At 48.3% G+C, this 21,881-nt stretch overlaps 2 protein-coding genes across 2 annotated transcripts; both read left to right on the forward strand.

Annotated features, from left to right (window-relative positions):
• The first annotated feature begins 6,508 nt into the window (after positions 1 to 6,508).
• On the forward strand, positions 6,509 to 14,219 carry LOC125721710 (nuclear fragile X mental retardation-interacting protein 2-like). The gene is made up of 4 exons (XM_048997707.1): positions 6,509 to 6,742; positions 8,305 to 9,756; positions 10,096 to 10,128; positions 10,581 to 14,219. The coding sequence occupies exons 1-4, from the start codon at positions 6,598 to 6,600 to the stop codon at positions 10,631 to 10,633; spliced, it is 1,683 nt and encodes a 560-aa protein (XP_048853664.1). The 5' UTR covers positions 6,509 to 6,597; the 3' UTR covers positions 10,634 to 14,219.
• A 2,305-nt stretch (positions 14,220 to 16,524) lies between these two features.
• foxred1 (FAD-dependent oxidoreductase domain containing 1) lies at positions 16,525 to 21,783 on the forward strand. Its single transcript, XM_048997709.1, has 11 exons — positions 16,525 to 17,008; positions 17,146 to 17,366; positions 17,520 to 17,630; positions 17,934 to 18,052; positions 18,125 to 18,219; positions 18,960 to 19,061; positions 19,147 to 19,223; positions 19,747 to 19,907; positions 20,253 to 20,382; positions 20,552 to 20,656; positions 21,112 to 21,783. The coding sequence occupies exons 1-11, from the start codon at positions 16,870 to 16,872 to the stop codon at positions 21,364 to 21,366; spliced, it is 1,515 nt and encodes a 504-aa protein (XP_048853666.1). The 5' UTR covers positions 16,525 to 16,869; the 3' UTR covers positions 21,367 to 21,783.
• Positions 21,784 to 21,881: the final 98 nt, after the last annotated feature.

The raw sequence follows: 21,881 nt of genomic DNA on the forward strand, positions 1-21,881 counted from the left end.
GAGCAGATACTTGTATTCTGATTGGACGAAAAAGAAGAGATTACTTAACTGAGGTCACGTGGTGTGGACTCCAGAATGGACGCAATAAATTGTAGCTGAGTTCTACAAGTCATGTGGCTTTCATGGTGCAAAAATTTCCCTTCACCTTTACAGCCTCATAGAGCAGTTTTATGTTGTTTTTCTGATCAAATGAAGACAAAACAATCAACTTAATTAGTCACTTACCTCTAAGCCAGAGGTCGGTAACCTTTTTAAAACGAAGAGTCATTGTATCCTAAATGTCTGAACCAAGATTTACATAGAACCGCAATGGGTAGAGAAGGGGGTTTAAGATATGATTTAAAATGTGATATAGGTGTAACATAAAAACAAAAGTTCAAGTACTGAGAACCCCCTCCCCCCGAGCAGCAGGGGGCGCTGTGATATTGGTACCCCCAGATGTTTGTAAGCCCTCTTGGGTCGCACCAGTTTTGCAGCAGATACAAATCCATCCGTGACAGAATTTGGCAGATCTTCATTTGCTTCATCATTATAGGCGAGTGATGTAAATTTATTTATACGCGATTACCCCAAATTACATCCTCCTTGGGGGCTGTCTCTCTGTTCTCTGCCTCGCTTTGGCGGTCGGGTTTGACGGATGTGGGACACGAGGGACTCGCGGAGGTGGGAGGAGGGCAGAGGTAACATGTCAAACGTGAGCAGGGAACGTACCCTGCAAGAACACGACGATCCAAAAGCCGCTCCTTAATGGACGGAACAGGACAGGCTGTTTTTACTGGAACCGATGAGTATTTACCCGCTCGGCAGGTGTCTGCTGCTAAAGTCGCTCTGCCGAGTGACTTATACGGCTTGTGGTTCATCTTTAAAAGTGTTTACTCTGCTAAATGTTGGTGCTGGAGGCCGGGAATTTTCGGTTCGGCTGTTAAACGCTCATTCAGTGAAATCAATCCGATTTACATGCAGGGCTGCCAGAGCTGCGGTCTGAGTACTTTACTTTGGATTTCCCAATCACCACCACCTCCCCAAGTTGAACTAATTAACGCCTAATAAAGCACTTAATTCAGTGAGCTGTGATGGAGTCCGCTTTGTTTCTCCATGGACGGGATGTTTGGGTGATCAGGGTGCATATTCATACCGGTGTGTTTCCCCCCACGGAAGGCCACAACCTTAGCGAGACCCCAGGGCATCTCAGAGAGTAACAAATACAAAAGCGCCGATTAACTTATTATACCAATAAAATGTAGGCTATAGTCAATACTCAGGTCTGAAGCGGTTAAAGTGTGTGTTTCCAGAATTAAGGACATGTATTTCCAGCGCTTAAATTTCAAATATTCCGTTTACATACTTAACTAGCATATCGATGTGCGCGCATCTGCCTGTTGACAGAGACGGAGGAACATTTTCACCACGTTTTTAACTTTCCCAAAACCCCACCCAATCTGCTTAGTGGAAAAGGCGCTTCGCGTATTATTATCATCGGCATTAATTACGAGAGCTGCCAGGCTTCAGTGCCGCTCGTCCGGGGGGACGGGGATACAGATACGGTAAAGTTTCAGCAGCGTCTCTGAGGTGCTTATCAACATTCGGATGCTGAATAAAACATGCGAATTAGTCAGTATTTACATAAATGTTAATGCGGTTATAGTTTTAATTAACATATCGCGCTACAATAAAATTCACGCGGCCCGAGTCGCCTTGCCTCCATGGGCTATGGATTTCATTTCTCATTTTCCTGGGGGAATAAAATGAGTGAAACATTACACGGATAAAATGCCCGAAAATGGGGAGAACGTGAGACGGTGACTCTGTTTGCGCAGGTATGCAGAATGTGAATATCAGTTTTGGGCACAATAACGAAAACGACGCAGCTGACAGAAAGTTCACAGTGTAACGGTTTAGTGTACCGAGCGTTTGACACACAAAAAAACAGGAAATTATGAGAGCAACAGTGATTATGATTCGTTGATTATGTTTTGGTACCAATCATCCCTCGCCGGGTGTGCAATCGGATCCCAGACCTTCTTCAGTACAGTCGTGGTCCAGACAGGTAACCTCCTCTCTTCTCTGCCCTTCTGGAGAAATACGGCCCAGCCACCAGTAAGGAAGTCAAACACCAAAAATCTGGATAATTACTGTTAGGTCCCATGAGTAAATGCCTAAATACAGGAAGTCATTGAAAGTCAGGTGACAAACCTGTAATCTGTCTATTTAACTGTCCATCCTGTTTTATGCACCGCTCTGCCGCCTACTCCTCTAAAGACTAAGGGTCTTTCATGAACAATATATAATACAGATCATGTACTCCCTCTAGTGGAGAAGAAAAGTAACAAAAAACAACGATCTAGTGACAGTCAAAACACTGGGAACCTTTTAAGGGATTTTGATAGACAGCGAACACGGTACATGACACAAAAAACGAGTGAAAAGTCTTCAGTTAAGCTTCATCTGAGCGTATTGGTGGATAGAAAATGTTGCTGTTCATTCAATTATTCTCTCTCTTACTTCTATAATGAACCATACGGGACACACCTCAGGTGATCGGGCATTTTAATATATATCAAGGCTATGTCATCATCAGCAGCGTGCCCCAGCCTGGTCTCCAGTATCTTCCGGCTCGCCGTAACCTTCAATTGGATTGGCGGTTAAGGAATTTTATGACCCAGTAATTCAAAATAATTGTACGGGAGGGTGCTGCCATCTCGTGGTCAATTAAAGATCCTACAACCAACAACGGTTTTGGCCTGAAAGGCAGTTTTATCCCATCCATCCATTTTCCAAATCGCTTATCCTACTGGGTCGCGAGGGGTCCGGAGCCTATCCCAGAAGCAATGGGCATGAGGCAGGGAACAACCCAGGATGGGGGGCCAGCCCATCGCAGGGCTCACTCACACACCATTCACACCTACGGGCAATTTATCATGTTTTTGGAGTGTGGGGGGGGGGGGGGGGGGGGAACTGGAGTACCCGGAGGTGTACCAGGGAGAACATGCAAACTCCACACACATGTGGACAACGGTCATCGAACCCGGGTCCCAGAGGTGTGAGGCACCAGTGCTAACCACTGCACCTAAAACCTCGCAGTTTTATCCCGTCAATTTTAATTTGTTCTGTTGTGTCTCTAATTTTTATTAATAAACAATAAAGTCATGCGTTATTATGTATAGTCAGAGGATTGAATTTGATTCTAGAATTGCAGGTTCTGTCCAGAACAAGTAATTATAAGGTATTACTTGTATGTAGCAGCAAATTAAATACAAGAAATGCAATTTTCCTATTACTGCCTGTTTTACTCAGCTATTACATGGTATGTATACAGGTTGAACAAAAGGTAGATGAAATAATGAATATTACTTGATTCAAACTTTGGTTCCGATTTTGTTAACAAGACAGAAACACTGACCGAAATTTTGCTACTTACGCGCTGTAACGTCTGCTAAAATTGTTGCTCCTGCATTAATGCATTAATGGCATTGAACTGCATACAGGGGTCCTTAAGACCAAAGTAGAATCTTGCCCTCTTCAGTCAGCATAACTTCGCCGCTTGGGGATCCCTCTACCCAGGGGCGCTGCTAAGGATTTTGGGCCCCATGAAAAGAATCTTGACAGGGCCCCCAACACAGTTTATTGGGGGCTTCTCTGGGCCCCCTCTCAGTCATGGGCCCCGAGAATCGTCATCGTTTACCCCCCCTTTACAGCGCCCCTGCCTCTACCACGCGAGACATGTCACTCCAGACGTTTCTCATATGTGGAATGTGCTTCCGAACCATATCTGGTCATCAGATTCCCTCTGATTAATTAAAAAGAGACCTCAAGACTCATCTTGTCTTAACTATGCATGTGTCTACTGTATGTATGAGAGCCACCAACTAGCAGAGATAATCCACTGTGTGTGAACATACTTTGCCAGGGATCGTCAAACAGTCCTTATACAGATAAACGTGTCCACAGCAAAACTCGTTTCCGTCCGTAGCAAAATGGCTTAATCAACATCCAGCCCTATAAGCAGGTCCTCCAACTCACAGGAAATAACTTGTTTGGCTGGTGGCAGGATTGACACTCCAGCCACCGGAAAAACCTGACACTGCTCCATTCGGACTGGTGTGGTGCTGAGGTATCGCCTGCTGCATGGCTGCACTCAGGTTCTCATCCCTGAGGTGGTTTGTCGTGTGGTGGGTGTGGCAACGCGCTGTAATCGGTGCACGCTCCCTACCTCCTACGTGGTTAAAACAAAAATGCCTTTTGATTAGAATTAGAAATAAATAAGAAATAAACACCAGACATGAATGATCTTAATACTGCATTTGGGTCTTATTAGGATCTTGCTTTGTTTATAAGTGGTTGTGTAGCTTCTGCTCCAATACTGCTTACACTTGTACCCGAGTATTCATCGGATGCTCAGCACGTATTATTGTCCTATTTGCCTCACGTTTACGTCGTTTTGGACAAAATCATCCACTTCGTGTAAATGTGCTGCGGCGCATTTTTCCCGGCTGAGGAGGTATTCGGAAGTGACTCGTTAGCGGAGAGTCACGCATGCGCGGTAAGTATTACAAGTGCTGAGCAGGATGGGTCTCTGCTGAAGACGTGCAAGTTTATTTTTGTCTTTGTGACCCCGGGATCGGGGCTTGGATCTCACAGCAGAGGCTGTCACCCAGTGGCACCGGAGATGTAGCATTCACAACCAGGACATTCGCGACTTCCCCGGAAAGTTCCGGCTAAATAATGGTCATGTGACCGGGGCTCTGCGCTGTTGCTGATAATCTAGGATGTTCAGAAATGTAATATGGTGCTTTAAAAATACTTTGGCTCGCTTAACTTCTGCCTTAATGACTTAGGTCATACTTCGTGGTAGCATGTTGCTTCAGATAAAAGCACATTAAAATAATAATTTCGTATGCATTTCAATTCATATGCAGAAGTTTTGTCTGCATTATAGCAATGAAACAGCTTGTTTCTAGGAGACAAAGATTAATCTTTGTTTAACCCTTCAGAAAAAGTGAATTGTTTTAATAGGTTTTCTACATTCCTGTGCTGGACTGGCATCCCGTCCAACGTGTCCCCTGCCTTGTGCCCTGAATTTCCTGAGACAATCTCAAGAATCACCGTGACCTTGGGCTGGATTATTAACGATAGATGGAAGCTCTCTGCAGCCCAAAGGAAGGAATTTCAGACCGTGCGGCGGAAAGATAAATGCTTTCGCTTCGCCGCATCCATCATCCATAACCATTTAGCCAGGGAGGGTTGTGGTGAGTCTGGCGCCTATCCCTGGAAGCGCAGGAGGTGCCCTGGACAGACTGTCCCAACACAGGGTATACGTGTGTAGATTATAACTGTAGCCAGGTCCCTGTTACCCGTGGGGGGGGGGGGCGATGCACCCCATCAAATACGCGAAAAGTACAGTAAAGTGTGTCTTTGTGATACTTCTGTTCCTCTATCTCTTTTTTTATCTACGCTTACCCGGCGGTCCGTATTCTAATGCAGTCTTCGGAACACACTTCTGTGAGATTTATTTTGGAAGCACATTAAAAAAGGCGAAAAGTCTCCTGTGGGTTTATGCCAGATTAATAAAACCTGATATTCAAAAAAGCCTTATGATTACCTAATGTCTTCGCTTTGTAGTCTGTGCCAAATCGATACACAGAGCACTGTTGTGAGACCATGAAATTGAATCGTCTTAAATCTGAGTATGTATGTGTGTGTCTGTATATATGTGTGTGTGTATTTGTGTGTGTGTGTGTGTGTGTGTGTGTATGTATATGTATGTACACACATCTATCTGTCTGTCTATTCATATATATATTGGCTGCAAACTACAGCCTGGCTCTTCCCTGCTTCTCATTAATGAAGGGCTTCTTCGTTGCTTTACGGGACTTCAGTCCTGCTTCTAGCAGCCTGATACGAACTGTCCCAGCAGTGCACTTCACACCTGCACTTAATGTTTCCCATTCATTTGGAAAGTTACTTGATGCCATCCTACGATTCGTAAGAAACTGGTAGATAAGCTAACGGTCATCTCTGGCATTAGAAAGTCGCCTCCGCCTTTTACCTGGCTGGTTTCTGGTCGTTCCCAGTGTCTCCCGCTTCACCGTATTCTTGTGTACTGCTGCCTTTGAACCTGAAAGCATCCTGCTGCTCAGCGTAGCCTTCTGCTAGCAGAACCACAATTAAACCATGATTTAAAAATGCAGATTTGTTTTAAAATATAGAGTGGTCTCTTACGTGGCAAGTGGTCTCTTGCGGATGTGTGTGTGTGTGTGTGTGTGTGTGGGAGGGGTTAAAATACACTGACAATGGATAAGTAGAGCAAATAACTCTAATCCTATGTAAATACATATTTGCATATAATGCGTTCAAATGTATTTTTTTAAATGTTATGTATTTCTTGGACTGCTTCTCCCCCTCGCTCCGGCGGACCGCCGGTGCTGTTACCCCGTTTCGGCCCGGGGGGGGCGGTGTGAGGCGGCGGCTGAGGGCGGTCCTCGCTCCGTGGAGCTTCCGCCAGCCGCCGCCTTTGATTGGGCAGCGCGGCAGCCTCCATACTACGGGGAGCCCGAGGTGCACACTGCGCGGAGCCACACGGACTCCCGTCGCACTTCAATGGAGGAGCGGCCTGGCGAGCGGCCATCTGAGAAGCGGCACCAGCATGAGACCGAGCGCGGCCAGTGCGGACCCGGAAAGGCGCTGAAAGATGCACAGAGTCGCTGCGAGCACCAGCACCAGGAAGCGCCGGCGAAGAAAGCAGGTCGGTCGCCTCGCCCGGGCTGCAGAGTGCGGGACTCCCTCCGGAGCGGCGCAGGAAGCGGGGTGGACGGGAGGGAGGCGGCGGGGGGGGGGGGGTCGGTGCGCCCGCGGCGTGCCTCACGGCTTCGCCTGGGGTTGACCTTGCCCGCGATCGTTGCGTTCCTGCGGCCGCTCCGAGAAGCTTGCAAGATAAGAGGCCGCCTTGGGCGCCATGCGAACCGCCCTCCCCCCCGCCCTGCAGCCTGAGCCGGCGCCACTGGACGCTCCCCGCCGCTCACACTTCACTTCCTGTCCGACATGTTGGAAGCGGACACCGCCGGAGCGCCGGGCTGTTTCCGGTGGGGTTCCGCCGTTTGGGCTCGGCGGTTCGGGCGTAAGTCAGCACGCTGCCGGAGGCGGACTGCCCGCGGCCGTAAGGAGTCCCATCCGCGGCTGTTTCGCCCGGGTCGCCGCCAGGGGTGTCTGTCCGAGCCGCTGGGATTTAACTAGGTCACCGCTCTCCAGCCAATAAACCACGGCTAAACTGTATCTTAATAATCCGACTAGTCCCTTTAATCAAGTTACCCTGTTTAAAGAAAAGCCGCTTATTCTTTTTTATCCGAAGACGGCGTGTTATTGTGATTGCAGACTCTTTTAAAAGCGGCACCGCGGAGGTCGATATTAGATCCAAGTTAATATTATCTGGGCTGACGTCCTTATATGTAAATATTGTCACCCAGCCTCATGTACCGATGTTAAGTGTAATGTCCACCAGAACATCGCTCCTCTGCACTGCTCTAACTGCCTATAACAGGTTTCAGGCTCCAGTTGAATTGATTGTTCCTACATGATAAAGGGGAACAGATGGATTAGGACAATGTGCTTGCGATCGGAAGGTTGTTAGTTCGAATCCCTGGTTCCACCGCGGTGTCAGTTGGGCTCTTGAGCAAAGCCCTTAATCCCCAATTGCTCCTGTGACTGACTCTGCTTTCTCAAAAAGTCGCTTTGGATAAAAGCATGCACTAAATATAACATACACGAATGCCCAGCCTGATAAACGTCTCACTATATAGCTCTGCTCGCCCAGTCTGGGGGTTCTGGGAGCTTCTAGAATAGTCCGGACAGAACGTGAGTCACCATCACGCCATTGTTCCGATGCCCTCTGTTCCCCTTCCAGAGACGGAAACATTACAGGCCCCATAAAGCCTGGATACCAGTGGGCTCTGGTGTCACATTTTACCGGATATTTCTTCAAGTGTTTGTTACGCTGCATCTGGCTCTGCGGCGATACTTAATGAAATGGAGGCCGTGTCGTATTAACCTTCAGTTGGGCATCCGGTATTTTTGGTGGGGAGGGGAGGAACGGCCTGGCATGGCTCCATGGGCACTGACCCTAATTCCACCTGGTTAAAGGTGCAAAACACACCTAGAGAACCTTAAGCAGCCCGGTGCTCACGTCCTCCGGCTATAGTGACAGCCAGAACCAAGGATGATTCCTCAGTTGTGTGCTGTATTTTGGCCGTGCTAAGCTGGGAACAGATGGGGTATTTTGGGTAATTAATATCTGGCTGTTTTTCCCATTAGGCCCCTTGGAGGCAAAGAGGATTGGTCCCACTAGCGATGCTGCCGACGTTCTCAGCTACAGCAATGGTGCCCCGTTGCGCATAGAGGCAAACCTCCAGCCAGGGCAGGTGGGGAGGGGAGCTGCGGCCCCCCCGGCGAAGACGGGGAGCCGAAGTGGCCCCCGAAACAACAGAATGGAGTGCAAGAGAGACAAGGCCCTAGATGGTGGAGCTCTCGAACCCATGGACAAAGAGCCTCCCTTTTTTGTGAATGGGCTTGCGGGGTGCACTCCAGGTTACATGGCGAATGGGTATCCTGGCAATGATGCCGGCAGCTCTGAGAGCGGTTATGCCGCGCCCAAGAAGCGGCAGGCGCGGTTTGATGGTGCCAGGGGTGCTGAGGCTGTCCAGCGGCGCGGCGCCCTCCCAGTCCGGGCGTCTGAGCCTTCCAGCCCGGAACTGGGTGAACGAGCCACAGGCCCACGAACTGAGAACGTCGGGGTGGTGGCAGGGGTGGCCAAGGTGGCCGGCACCTCCTGCAGGAGGAATGAGGATGGGGTCAGCAGAGCCAAGGTCTCGCCAGTAGCAGCAGTGAAAGAAGATTCCTGGACCCTGTTCAGGCCCCTTCCCGTTTTTCCCGTAGACAACAGCAGCGCTAGGATCGTGCCCAAGATCAGTTACGCGAGTAAAGTGAAGGAGAACCTGAACAGAGCGGCTCCCTCCGCCGTGGAGATGCTGCCCCCGCAGGCCGCCGGGCTGCTTGCGCAGGTCCCCATGTCTGCTGTCAAAACAGTCCCATCTGCCATTTGCGGAGATGGGGGCCCGTTCGCGAAGGCACAGCCTCTGCCTGCAGCTGCTCCAGCCTACTGTTACCCGAGGGACCCAAATGTAGCATCCTCCCCCGACGGCAACGCCGGTGCCACCCCCGCACCCTCGGGAGAGCAGCGAAAACCCAGCATCGTTCTGAACCCCTTGGCGGTTTCTGGTTTAGAACTGGCGCCCCCTAGTGCCTCCCCGGAGGACCTCTCTGTGAGTCCAGCTGACTGCAAGGCCCTGGGGGACATATTTCAGAACGAATGGGGGCTGTCCTTTATCAACGAGCCCAACGCCGGCCCCCGGGGAAGTCAGTCTGTCACGGACGCGCTCTCTCAGGACGAGGCTCTGGCCGCGTCTGACCTGCAGGCCCCCGATAATGCATCCCTGCCTGAGAAACGGACTAGCGGGGCGCCCCCTGCTGGCCTGCCGAGAGGAAGTCCTTCTGTCATTCCTGTAGCCAAACGCCAAGCCCAGACACTGCCGTTGGGCTCCGACCCACATAGAACCAATCCCGGTAGCCGGGGCACGGTACCTCCTAGGGACATGGGTGTTGGGAAACTCCAGGTGGACAAAGAGTCGGGACATGTTAAGAGCTCCTTTGAGAGGTGTAGCTGGAGGCTGTTTGACCTTAAAGCTGCTGTTATGTATCACACTAAAGGTAAGGAAGGGACTAATCTCTATAAAAAAAAAAAAAAGTACAGTGCTGCCCCCTAGAGAATAGCTTATTAACTGCAGACACTTCTCAGCGCCATATATTATTGAGTGCCATTTAAGATTGAGATACACCTTATTGATCCCATTTGTGCTGGAAAGCAGTTATTAGGCTACAGCTCTAAGTCATCACTGTTTAACATGCAACCTCTTGTGCTGGCCACCCTGGGTCGTCTTTAAAATTGCCGGAGCGGTCGCGCAGTACTTTTAGCGCGGTCTGGGGTGTCCTAACACATGCCTGTCAGTCATTTAAATAACTTTCTTTTTTTTAACCTTCCTTTTCCAGAAATTGGAAATATTTTCAATCTACTAAAACAAGGTGAGTAAATTTTGCATGTTTTTAACCCAGTTGGTAAAACCGCCTTTCTTGAAAAGCATCAAAAAAGAAAAAGCCGGAAAGCACGCTTAGGCGCGATCTAATTTTTCTTACCGTAAAAACATAATACCTTGCTATACTGTGTGTTTACGGTATATATTTTTAAAAAGCAGCGCTGTTCCGGTATTTTGAAATCTTGTTGATAAAATTTGCCAGGCGCGGGGGAAGCCGGCGTATCGTATTGCCGTAATCCTGCCCAAGTCTAATCAAAATCTATTATTACTGTTGATATTTGATGCTTGGAGTCCAACACTGAGGTGAATTATTGTTCTCTTTGGTCATGGAGCTGATGGGAAGTAAAACAATAGAGAATGCATACCGAGACATATAAACATACAGGGAACACCTGACTGGCTGCATTATTGTTGATATCTGGCATCTGTCTCCTCCTGTAGATCCACACAGAGTGCTGGTGTACGACGAATCCCTGGACGGGCCAGCTCAGTGAGGCCCCTCCTCAGCTTATTGGCCCTGCCCCCCTCAGCTGGCCCCGCCCCTTCCTCGAGTTGGCCCCGCCCCCCGGCAGCCAAGTTCACTTCGCTTTTCAGAGCTAAACTCGATCACAATCTTCACCCGTGAGGCCGGGGTGCAGGGAGGCTCGATCCTTCCCACAAAGATGAACGCCTTTGGGACCCCCTACCCCCGTCAAAATGTACTTTGAGTGTGGCGGGGATGTGCTGTTTTTAACGTAGTGTTTCTCTGGAATTCTGACCCGTGGACGCCATGACGCGAGCAGAATACAAGACCGTGGACTTTCAGGGAAATCTGTCTTACGTGGTGTAGAGTAAGGGAACCTATGAGAGGCACCCGTCTGTCTGTCTTAAAATGCTTTTGTGGGTCGTTGGTTGTCATGGACCTTTTACATCCCCAGATACTGTCTGTAAAGGCGTATAGATGTGTGACCCTGGAGCAGGACCAGAGAGGTCCTCCTGCAGTGGGGGGGGGGGGCGCCCGTCCGTCCGTCCCTTTCCAGACACAGTGATGGTTGCCAGCGGTTTGCCCTGGTCTGTTAGCCTTTACTGCAACTTCGCTGCACTAATCGTTCCACAGTCGCTTTGTCAGTCAGGATGCTCGTCGTCTAACGTGCAGGTGGGAAGACGGACCGGGATGGAGGTCCTCGTGTCTGTGTTTTAGTTTTGGACACTCTGGGCTGGAGCCTTTTTTTGCTTATTTTTTTTTTTGTGGCAGACTGAGCTGCCTTAGGTATCAGGGTGGGAGGTGGTGGCTCATGCGGACAGACAATCGGGGCAGTCCGCCTCCAGCCCGCGGTGCCTTACGGGTCGGGATGGACACCCCTCCAGCCCTCACGGCTCTCCCCGCCCTCGGGGCTCTCCTGGCTTTCATTTTTGCCACAGGGGTTGAATTTCGTTGTGCCTGCCCACCTCTGTTTGACGTTTAATCCATTAGCACTTTACAGTCACCTTTTTTTGTTCCTTAAGAGTACAAATATATAACATAAATGTAACTAATCCCTGTTAAGAATGGGTTTGGGCTGTTTTTTTTATTTTTATGGAGATGTATATAAGATTAACTCAGGTAAAAAATAGGAAAGCCATGTTTTGACAGTGGTATACGACGACGTATTGCCAAAAGTTTAAGTGGAATCCCTTGATATATTCTCAGTTCCGTTGTCCTTGCCCTGGTGGGCAGGTGCCTGCATGTCATATGTTTGACAGCGGAAATATTCCGGCAACCTTGGCTGAAGGGCGCCACCTTCTGGTGACGAATGAGGGAGCCTCCTTATAGCTGGCTCTTCAGTTCCATGTAAGAGGCTCGCGTTTTGGGTTGCTGCCTTTATTACTGTGAGGGGAAAGTCGGATCCCTCTCGTCGTCCATCCGCTCATCAAAGGGGCGCGGTTCACCTCCCCGCTGTCCCATAGCTATCGACATGGACGTACCTGTGTCAGAAAATGCTTCCTCATCAAGGTGTGCATCTGCCCTTTATGGCAGGAAATTGACTGTCTGCATCATGAGTTGACGTCTACCGTAGGATTTGCCGTTATGGGGTGGGCGTGGCCTGGTATGATTGACTTGTTCGTCAGCCAATGAGCTTCGCACAGGTGGGCTGCCCTCTGGGGCTTTTAGCTGCTTTCCTTTGCTTTTGTGTTTCAGGGCGAATTCTAATCCCCCTACCCCTGCACTTGGGGGTGGGATGCCCAGATCCTCCGATCACTATAGCGATGAGATACAGAAAGGTGATTCGCTTAGCTTTGCTGCTCTTGTTAGCTGACGAAAGGCACTTATTTTCGATCAGGCTGTCAGACTGTGTCCCTGTAAGGGGTTGGCCAGCCTGCAAGCTCAACACATTTGGAGGTTACTGGGCTTCTGTTGATGTGTGATTGGTAGGCTGGGCAGGACTGGGCAGGGTCTTAAGCCACGGTGACGGCCACGAGTTGCCCCAGCTGCTGTGATTGGCTGCCTTAATTGATGGGCTCTGTCACCTGGAGCTGGGGTCACTTTCGGCCAGTCAGCCTGTGCATGTTTACTGTTTGTTTGATCTTGTGGGGCTACGACCCCTGGCCGTGTGTGTGTGTGTGTGTTTATGTGTGGCTGCCACAATAACAATATGCAAACTGCTCACACTGTTAAGCACCGTGTGGTGACCAGCACATATTCCTCTTTTTAAAGTTTTGATTTCTCTTCCTTTTGAAACTTTGCTAATCGCTCTCTCCATCACTGTTTTCTGCTTTTATTTACCCAGACTATTGACAATGTCCCGTTGCTGTAATGTGGGCATTTCCCACATGTACCCTCGCATAAATTCACTGATTAATGGTCTTTCTCCCTCTCCCCCCGTTTACTTTGCCTCATAAATTGGCTTGTTTAGCGTTTGCTGCTTGAGACATGAAGGATTTTGACACGGCCTGCGTTCACGTCGACGGCTCAGGATGAACTCTTCCATTCCGCTCCGATCAGTTCATGGGCTTTTCCATCTTCCATTGTGTTAGGCACTGTATTATTTTGAATGCCCTTAATTTATTTTTTGATGCACAGTAGTTTTAAGATGCACCTCTTAAATGATGGAAGAATCCATGTGTGTTATTTAAGGCCGTCGATATTTATGTTTAAAGGTAATTAACTCTATTGAGTAGCCAGTGTTAATGATAGTTAACACTGTCTGGAGGAAAAAAGAAAAAAAAAAACACTGATTTGCTTAATTGTCTTCTTAAATTTGTCGTGACTCCTGCTTACTGGGGCTCCATGCAATCCACATTTTTGCTCCCTCCCAGCTCAGAGGAAGCAAAAAATGCAGAATGCAGACCCAAGGACTGAATTGAGAATCGCTCACCTAGAGGTCCAGTTGGCCTCATACCCCGCCTTTAAGTCCCCAAAATGCAGTTCTGGGGCTGTCTTGGCATTGTATTTAATGTACGTGACATTAATGATGCCTGGCAGGGGCGGCACCACGTGGGCATTGGCTGAAAGCTGATTGGTGCCTGGAGTGCTCCCTCCCCTGTCACTCACTGATTCAAAAGGTGTCATTGGCTAATAAGTTTTGGTGCCTCTGTATGAATTATGGCACCTCTGGCAGTGCCAATCCATTGCTGGGGGGCCTCTTTTTGTTTTGGGTCTTGCAGATGGCGGACATAGTGTCCGTGGGGGGGCGGGGGGTGATGAACGTTCATGTGTATGGCCCTGAGTCCCAAAGTGCTGCTCCTTTTCTCCATTAGCGGTTTTGTGTGAAATGTGAACGGCTGCCTTCATCTCCACCACTCTGTTCCCGTCGTTCGGTTCCGGCACCTTCCGAGAGGACCTGAATATACCGACGCTCCACTGACACCCACGACATGGAAAGACCCGCTTCTGTGCACCGTGTGGTGAAGGTGGCTTCCAGAATGTTCCTGCCCCCCCCCCCCCCGCTGAGTGTCACCACTTTGTGTCGCTTCGGCAGAATGACCTTGCTGCAGCAGTCCGCTGTGACGTCCTCACGCTGTGCTATAAAGTTGGAGCCTCAGCATAGGTCAGTCCCATGACAAGCAAGCCCATATTATAAATTAAACTAGTAATATTTTAATAATTTTATTTCATTGTACTCATTAAATTGATCGAGAATTTATTTAAAAAAACCTATCTTCAGTGTCATTTATCTTGTGTGCTGCTAGAGGAAACTCGCATAGTATGTTTTTAAAAAAAATATATACAAGGTACCTAATGAGTTTGGTAAATGGTACTATTTTTTAAAGTAAGTTAATTTAACAGACAAGACGAACGTTCTACTTTTGGTGGCCTATAGTTTCCACTATACATCCGTGGGAATGTGACGACATAAACCGTAAGAACACGAGGACTTTATTTCGTGTTTTGTAAGATGAGATGACCGGATTTAGTTATGAATTACTGATACCTGATGTCTTCATCCGCGGAGCCGTGCTCTGATTGGTCGAATCAGGGATCGGACCGCTGACCCATCGCTCTCGTGCGCCTCCTATATATTAAGGGCGCCGTCCGGCAAAGAGAAACCGCCGGGGACAGCGGCTGCGCTGCTCGGGCTATTTGTTAGATTTATTTAAATTCACCTGCCTGTAAGATGCAATATAACACTGCCGGATCGATGGAAATCCACTTATTTGCAAAACTATACTTACTGGACGCAAGTCGTTCTTGATCAAAATCGATGTTGCTGCTATTAGAGTGTTGTTTGAAAAATGTCAGCATAAAAAAAACCTATTGCCTTCATCGAGGGGCTAGTTTTTGCGGTTAGCCATTTTCCAGATATACGTGCACAATTGCGAGCAGTATCCTTAACGTATGTTCTTCTTTGCCTGCGTGATTTTTTTTTTCCGCGTGCGGCCAGAAAACAAGCAGACTGTGACTTGTTGACGGAAACGGTGCCAAACGGAGGTATCAGAGTTGGACAGCAACAGATGGATAGGAGCTGAAGGGAGATGCTTCTATACTCTTAAGGGACGGGGGGAGCGGTATACCGTTTGAAATAATCTTATTTATAGACTGTCTGTCCGGATTTGTTTCTCATAGTGAACACAGAGTGAGTTCCTATCTGATGGAGTGCCGTTGGGATACTGCCGACGGAGGGGGGGGGCACGGGAGGAGGCTGCATTGATGGAAATCCTCCACTTTAATATACATCCTGCCGAGAAGGTTATTACCTATTCTCTTCTAACTTGGCAGTTGTGGAGGGCGGGTTTCCATGTTTCTGGAACATTACTTTCTGTGTAAGGCAATTCCAGTCATGCCTGAGAACTCCGTGTGTACCAGCTGGTTGCAATTCTCACGCCGCCTGCAGGGGGAGCATGTCTTTTTCCTTTTCACATAACTGCACGTTAACAACAGGTGAGGGACCTGGACGAGAAATTCCTCCCCTGAACGAGATCGTCCCTGTCTCCTGCTATCTGCTCGTCCAAGCTCAATGCACATATTTTATTGGTTTGTATAAATACAAACTGGTTTCGTTTGTAAAATGTCATCAAAATGTCCCCTTCGATCCTGTCTTGGAACTGTCTGTAATCGGTGAATGGCTGTCTGACCTCTCACTAGACAGCTAAATAATTCAAAATCTGGTTGTGGGGGGAAAAATATGAAATGTTTTAATACTTCTACGCCTTTCCCGTAAAGCGGCATTTCCGCAATTCCCCGGTTTGCACAAGAGACACGGTGTGTGTCGCTGTGTTGTCAAAACTGACATTATAAACCTACTTGTTTAGATGTTTACATCAATTATAGCTGCCAGCGCTGTAACTAGTACGTGTCGAACAGCCAGATCGTGACATCAGCTAACTCAAATCCGGGAGACTGCATGGTACAGTGGACAAGGGCCGAAACAAAAACAGAAAATGTGAATTTTATGCTTAAATACTGGTTTAAAAAATATCTAAAATAAATATGTGCTTAGGTACCTGGAATAGTACCTTATTAATTGTGGCTACCTTTTTCAGATATTTTAACATAAAATAGACGTAACAATTAAACATTTCGTTTAAATTCCACTGATAATTGTATTGTCTGATGTGAAGTACCATGTTGAAAGTTTATAGTGATGAAACCGTCATTATACTATTTTACTGAAGGCAGAAATCAGTTACTGTAGGAAAAATTAACTCTGTTAAACGTAACTCAGACGGTATAATGTGCGGCTGCTCTCCGTGTTGCCCAGTTTCGCTGAAGCCACGCCCCTCGACGCCTTGCATTTGTACTGAGGGTTGCCAGACATTCGAAGTTCATACATTTTTAATTTGTGAAGTGTATTTTTTCCATAACATGGCATTAAATTGTTATAGTGATTGCCGCTAAATAAAAATATAGGCAATATGGATGCTTTAAAAAAATAACACGAATTTTTTAAATTAGCTCTAACCTTATGTTTCACTTAAAGGATATATTTAAGAACATATCATTAAAATGATCATTATCATTACACACATTTTCGGTATAAAGTTAAATTAACAGTAAAGGTGTCAGGTTGCTTTAAGTGCGACATGACGGGGGATTTTCAATCGCAACCAAAGAGGAAACAGATTATACTGCCTGGCAACCCTGTGTACTTTCAGCACTCGGGAACTTAAGCATTCTTCTCGGTGTAGGTCAAATTTACTCATTGAAAGATTAACTGCAGAGGTAGCTTTCAGGTTTAAAAACCAATGACGGGGTGCACCGATCTTAAAGATACAGATGCTGGGCTCCTAAGACGGTCGTCCTTCTGTAATTGAGATAAACACAACGCTAGAAATGTGGAAGACGTGGACTGGGCTGGCTGGAGCGGTGCGGCGTGTAAGGGCCGGTCTTCATCCGATACCCTGTCGATGCGCACCATTCAGCGTCCGATGCTTCAGCACCGGCCGGGCAGCATGCAAAGATTTTTTCCAAGGTGACCACGCAGTTTCTGTTTTGTCCGTTACGGTTTCTTGCTTATCAATTGCCACGTCGCAGTATTTCACTGTTGTGCGCACTAACCGGTCAGTCTTTGTCATTCAGGAATGTCTCAGTACTCGTGTCCATTTGCAGAGTTGGAGCAGCAGCTCAAAGCTTTCCGTCATAAAGCGCTAACAGCTATGCCAGGCAGCGACTGGAGCCCCATGAACACGACGGCCGGCCTGCCGCCGGAGCGCGCCGACATCGTGATCGTGGGCGGGGGCGTGGTCGGCTGGTCCATCGCCTATTGGCTGAAGAAGAAGGAGCGCGTGAGGGATGGGGTTCGGGTGCTGGTGGTGGAGAAGGACCCTACGGTAAGTTTAACTTTAACAGAAGTTCACGTGTTGGCCTAATGTAAGATATTTAGGGTGGTGCTGGCTGTGAAGCTGCTAGTTACAGATTTGCATCTGAGACAGCAGAAATTACTTATTGTCCCAACAACTGTCTGGGTGATCCTGCCCTGTCAGTATTCCCAGGCGTCGACGGTCCTGTCTGTTGGAGGGATACGACAACAGTTCTCCCTGCCGGAGAACATCCACCTGTCCTTAGCCTCTGCTGACTTCATGAGGAATATCAACGTAAGACGATCGTCAGAAGGAGATGTTGCTCGCATACACGGACTGTGAAGTTTATAATATATTGCAAGGACAATTCCGTGTACACACCCCTGTAAAGTAACACAAAACTGGGCACGGTATTCTGTGATTACTGTGAGATTTCACATGAATTTCAGATGTTCCCCACCTCACACTTTTCAGAGATGATTTCTCAATGACTTCTGTCATTCAGCCTCTTACGAAGTTTATACTGGACCGCTGCTAGAGGTTGGGTAGTATTATAATTATTAGTTATCAGCTTCATGAGTCTCCACATCTCTTCAGGAGCACCTGGGCGTCTTGAACGAGGACCCGGTGGACCTTCAGTTCACACACTCGGGGTACCTCTTCCTGGCGAGCGAGAAGGGGGCGGCAATCATGGAGGAGAATTACAGGACTCAGCGGTGAGCGGTTCTGATCCGTGTGGGGGGGCCGCAGGGCAGGATGCGGGACACCCTGACCCGTCTGTCTCTTAGGGAAGCCGGGGCCAAAGTTCTGCTCCTCTCCCCGACCCAACTGAAGGAGAAGTTCCCCTGGATCAACACTGATGGTGTGATGCTGGCTTCCTACGGTACGTGTATGGTCATCCGTTGACTTATATCCCATACATGCCTTAATAGAATTTATCAAGAGATGTCCCAAACAATCGTTATCGGACATATTTTACCATGTGTGCGGCATGCAGTACGAACCAAAACAACTCGATTGCATCTATAGACATTTAGTTAAATGCGTATGATGTGATCTTATATTATACAGTAAATCTGACCTCACCCCTACAATGAGAGAGACACGTCCAGATTGACTTACATCCTCACAGGTCTCCTGATTCCTTACATGCATCTATCCATCCTTCCACTGCTTATCCTGTACAGGGTTATGGGGGATGGGGCCCGTTCCAGTAAGCAGGGGGTAGGTGAACACCGTAGATGGGATGACACTCCATAGCGGGACAGTTTAGAGACAGCAGTTAGCTACATCTCTTCGGTCTGATGAAACCACAGAACCCAGAGAAAACCTATATGTACCCTCCACACATACAGCGCAGGGTGGGACTCGAACCCGTGACAGTCTTTTCCCCAAAAGGCCACACTTCCCAATCCTCTGATCAGTGAACAGCCACTTGATACATTTAAACAATGCCATTTCAGCTGTGATTGTAGGACTTTTTAAGTGCAGGGCATAAGAGGGGCCATAATTCATACAGAGGGGACGACCTTATTACTGGCCAATGACATGTTTTGAAGCATTGAGTGACAGGGGAGGGGGCCAATCAGACTGTGCCAGTCAGAACAGATGTTTGTTTTTCAGGTCTGGAGAATGAAGGCTGGTTTGACCCCTGGTCCTTGTTGAATGCATTCCGACGCAAGGCCCTGTCTATGGGAGTGTACCAGTGTGTCGGGGAGGTCACAAGTGAGCCGGTCGCTGCAACATACCGGACAAAGCTTCCCTCTGCCATAATGGCATTGTTCGCTCTGACAAACTCCTCTCCCCACAGGTTTTAAGTATTTGTCACACTCCATGTCAACCACTGATGGAGACGTGGTGGCTTTCAAAAGAATTAAATATGTCAATGTGAGTATGAGAGAGGAAGGTGACCTAGTGTTTTCAGGATACAGGCCGTCTTTGTGTGTAAGAAGCGTTCTCATTGGCTTCTTTGTTATGTTGCATGTAAGGAGGGTTCTCATTGGCTTCCTTGTTATGTTGCGTGTATGAAGCGTTCTCATTGGCTTCTTTGTTATGTTGCATGTAAGAAGGGTTCTCATTGGCTTCCTTGTTATGTTGCGTGTAAGAAGGGTTCTCATTGGCTTCCTTGTTATGTTGCGTGTATGAAGGGTTCTCATTCGGAATAAACCCATCTGTCTTGCTTATGGTCTGTGACATAATAGCACATAATCTCATTATCTATTTATGTTTCCACTGTAGCTCGTTTGACCCGAGCCATTTATCTTCTTACGCGCATGTTCACAGAGTGATTTGTGAGGATACTGAACAGACAACGAGATACTTTCCTCACGTCTTACACTGTGACCACCATCTTCCCACCATGCTCACTCCTGGCCCCACCCCCAATGCCACACCCACCTCTCCCAACCAGGTCCGTATGCCCAACAGCCTGGAGGCCCAGCCCGTGGAATGTGCCATAGTGGTGAATGCAGCGGGGGCCCAATCTGGCAAAGTGGCCCAACTGGCAGGCATAGGCTTGGGCCCTGAGGACAGCTTGGCTAGTGTCCCGGTGCCTGTGGAGCCCAGGAAAAGGTACTTATTAGATGGGGGCACCCGGGACGTACCAATGAGGCAGGGGTATCTGGGTGTACCAGTTAGGTGTGGGTATCTAGGACGTACCCAATAGGCAGAGGCATCTGGGACGTACCAATGAAGCGGGGGTATCTGGGATGTACCCACTGGGCAGGGTGGTCCTGTTCATGCAGCAGGGCAGGCAGAAGTCATTAGGAAACACCAGTTTAGTTCAGCAATCAGGCTGGCGTGTATGATAATAAAGCACTACAGACTCAAAATGATCGACCTTCAGCTCTCCCGTGACACAGTAAATACAGTTACAGCCTTTTCCTCCTCTCTACATTCGACTCGATTACGATGAAGATACGTATATGTGCTGAACTGTCCAGACGGGCCGGGTCTCGACACTCCCTTCTTGATCGACTATTCGGGAGTCTACTGCAGAAGAGAAGGACTCGGGGGGAACTACATCGCAGGATTGTCCCCTGAGGAGGTGCGAAATGATCAGTCATACTTATAGTCTTCCCCACATGTGGGATTCAAACCCACAACTTTCAATACCTCGACCCCTTTGAAAAGTTATGGAGAATTCCAGATTACAAGGTTTTTATTTCTGTTTGTACATTCTTGATGTCAGTGTTTTGATATTGTTTCCGACTCAGGATGAGGAACCCGACACCGGCGACCTGGAGGTCAATTATGACTTCTTCCAGGAGAATCTCTGGCCGCTGCTGGCTCACCGCCTACCCGCATTTGAATGCTGCAAGGTGAGGTGTGCCATGCAGGATGTGCGGGCCACTATGGAACTCAGCACTGGCCCCGCCCCCGAAATAGAACTTTGTATTGAATTTGTATATGAATGTTACGTTCTGCCCCCCCCCCCCCCCCCCCCGCCCCATATCAAACTTTCCTACGCTGCTGCCTGCATACATGGCTGCTCTCCGTGAACAGTGTTGGGGAAGTTACTCACAAAGGTAATCCTTTACAGGTGGAAAAATTCAGACCAAGGTATTGTTTCAACCAACCAGATGAGTCCTCTGTGACTGTGACTCTTTATACTCAACTGATTGGTTGAAACAAAACCTTGGTCTGGATTTGTACTTCCTGGACCTGAACTTTGCACCTCTGTCTGTAATGGATTACGTTTGTGAGTAGCTTCCCCAACACTGACCGTGAAGGAGCAGTAAGGTGGTCTAAGCTGTGTTGGGTCGGTCTCCGGCAGGTCACCAGCGCCTGGGCTGGCTACTACGACTACAACACCTTCGACCAGAATGGCATACTGGGCCTGCATCCACTGGTGAACAACATGTACTTTGCCACCGGCTTCAGTGGGCATGGCCTGCAGCAGTCGCCGGCAGCAGGTCGCGCTCTGGCCGAGCTCATCCTGGACGGGGGCTTCCGTACCCTGGATCTTGGCGCTCTGGGATTCGAGCGCATCTTCTACAAGGAGCCCGTGCTGGAGAGGAACATCGTGTGAGGGCTCCGGGAACGGAAAGGCACCCTGGAGAGAGATGATGAAATGGGGGATTCAAACCCACAACCTTCAGGGCTGCAGAGAGCACGCCCTAGGCCCCCCGTGGCCCCCGGCATCTCTGTGCACCATCACTAAGGCATTCTGAGGTGCTCCTGCTGTTTTTGTGGTTCCCCAGCTTTGGCTGCTGCTGTCCGGGTCCATTTTGTTTCAGAGCCTGCGTATGATTAAGTGCAAAACGCTGTGTAAATGCAGAGATCTATAAATACAAGCTGCATCTGATAGCCTTTTTTTGGATCGCTGTGTATTTTCTGTAGCATGATTTAAAACGGGTCAGTTTTCTGTATCGGGTTTTGTTTTTACATGAAGTCTCTTATCAGCACAGTATACAGTACTGGTCAATAAATGCTGTATTTTGATGAATATGTTGTGTTTTTACTTTCATTTACGCAAGTAAATATGTATTCTATTCAAGCATGCATATATATAATATAATATAATACAATACAATATAATTAATA

The sequence above is a fragment of the Brienomyrus brachyistius genome, unplaced genomic scaffold (genome assembly GCF_023856365.1).
Source record: "Brienomyrus brachyistius isolate T26 unplaced genomic scaffold, BBRACH_0.4 scaffold35, whole genome shotgun sequence".
In the NCBI taxonomy this organism is placed as follows: Eukaryota; Metazoa; Chordata; class Actinopteri; order Osteoglossiformes; family Mormyridae; genus Brienomyrus; species Brienomyrus brachyistius.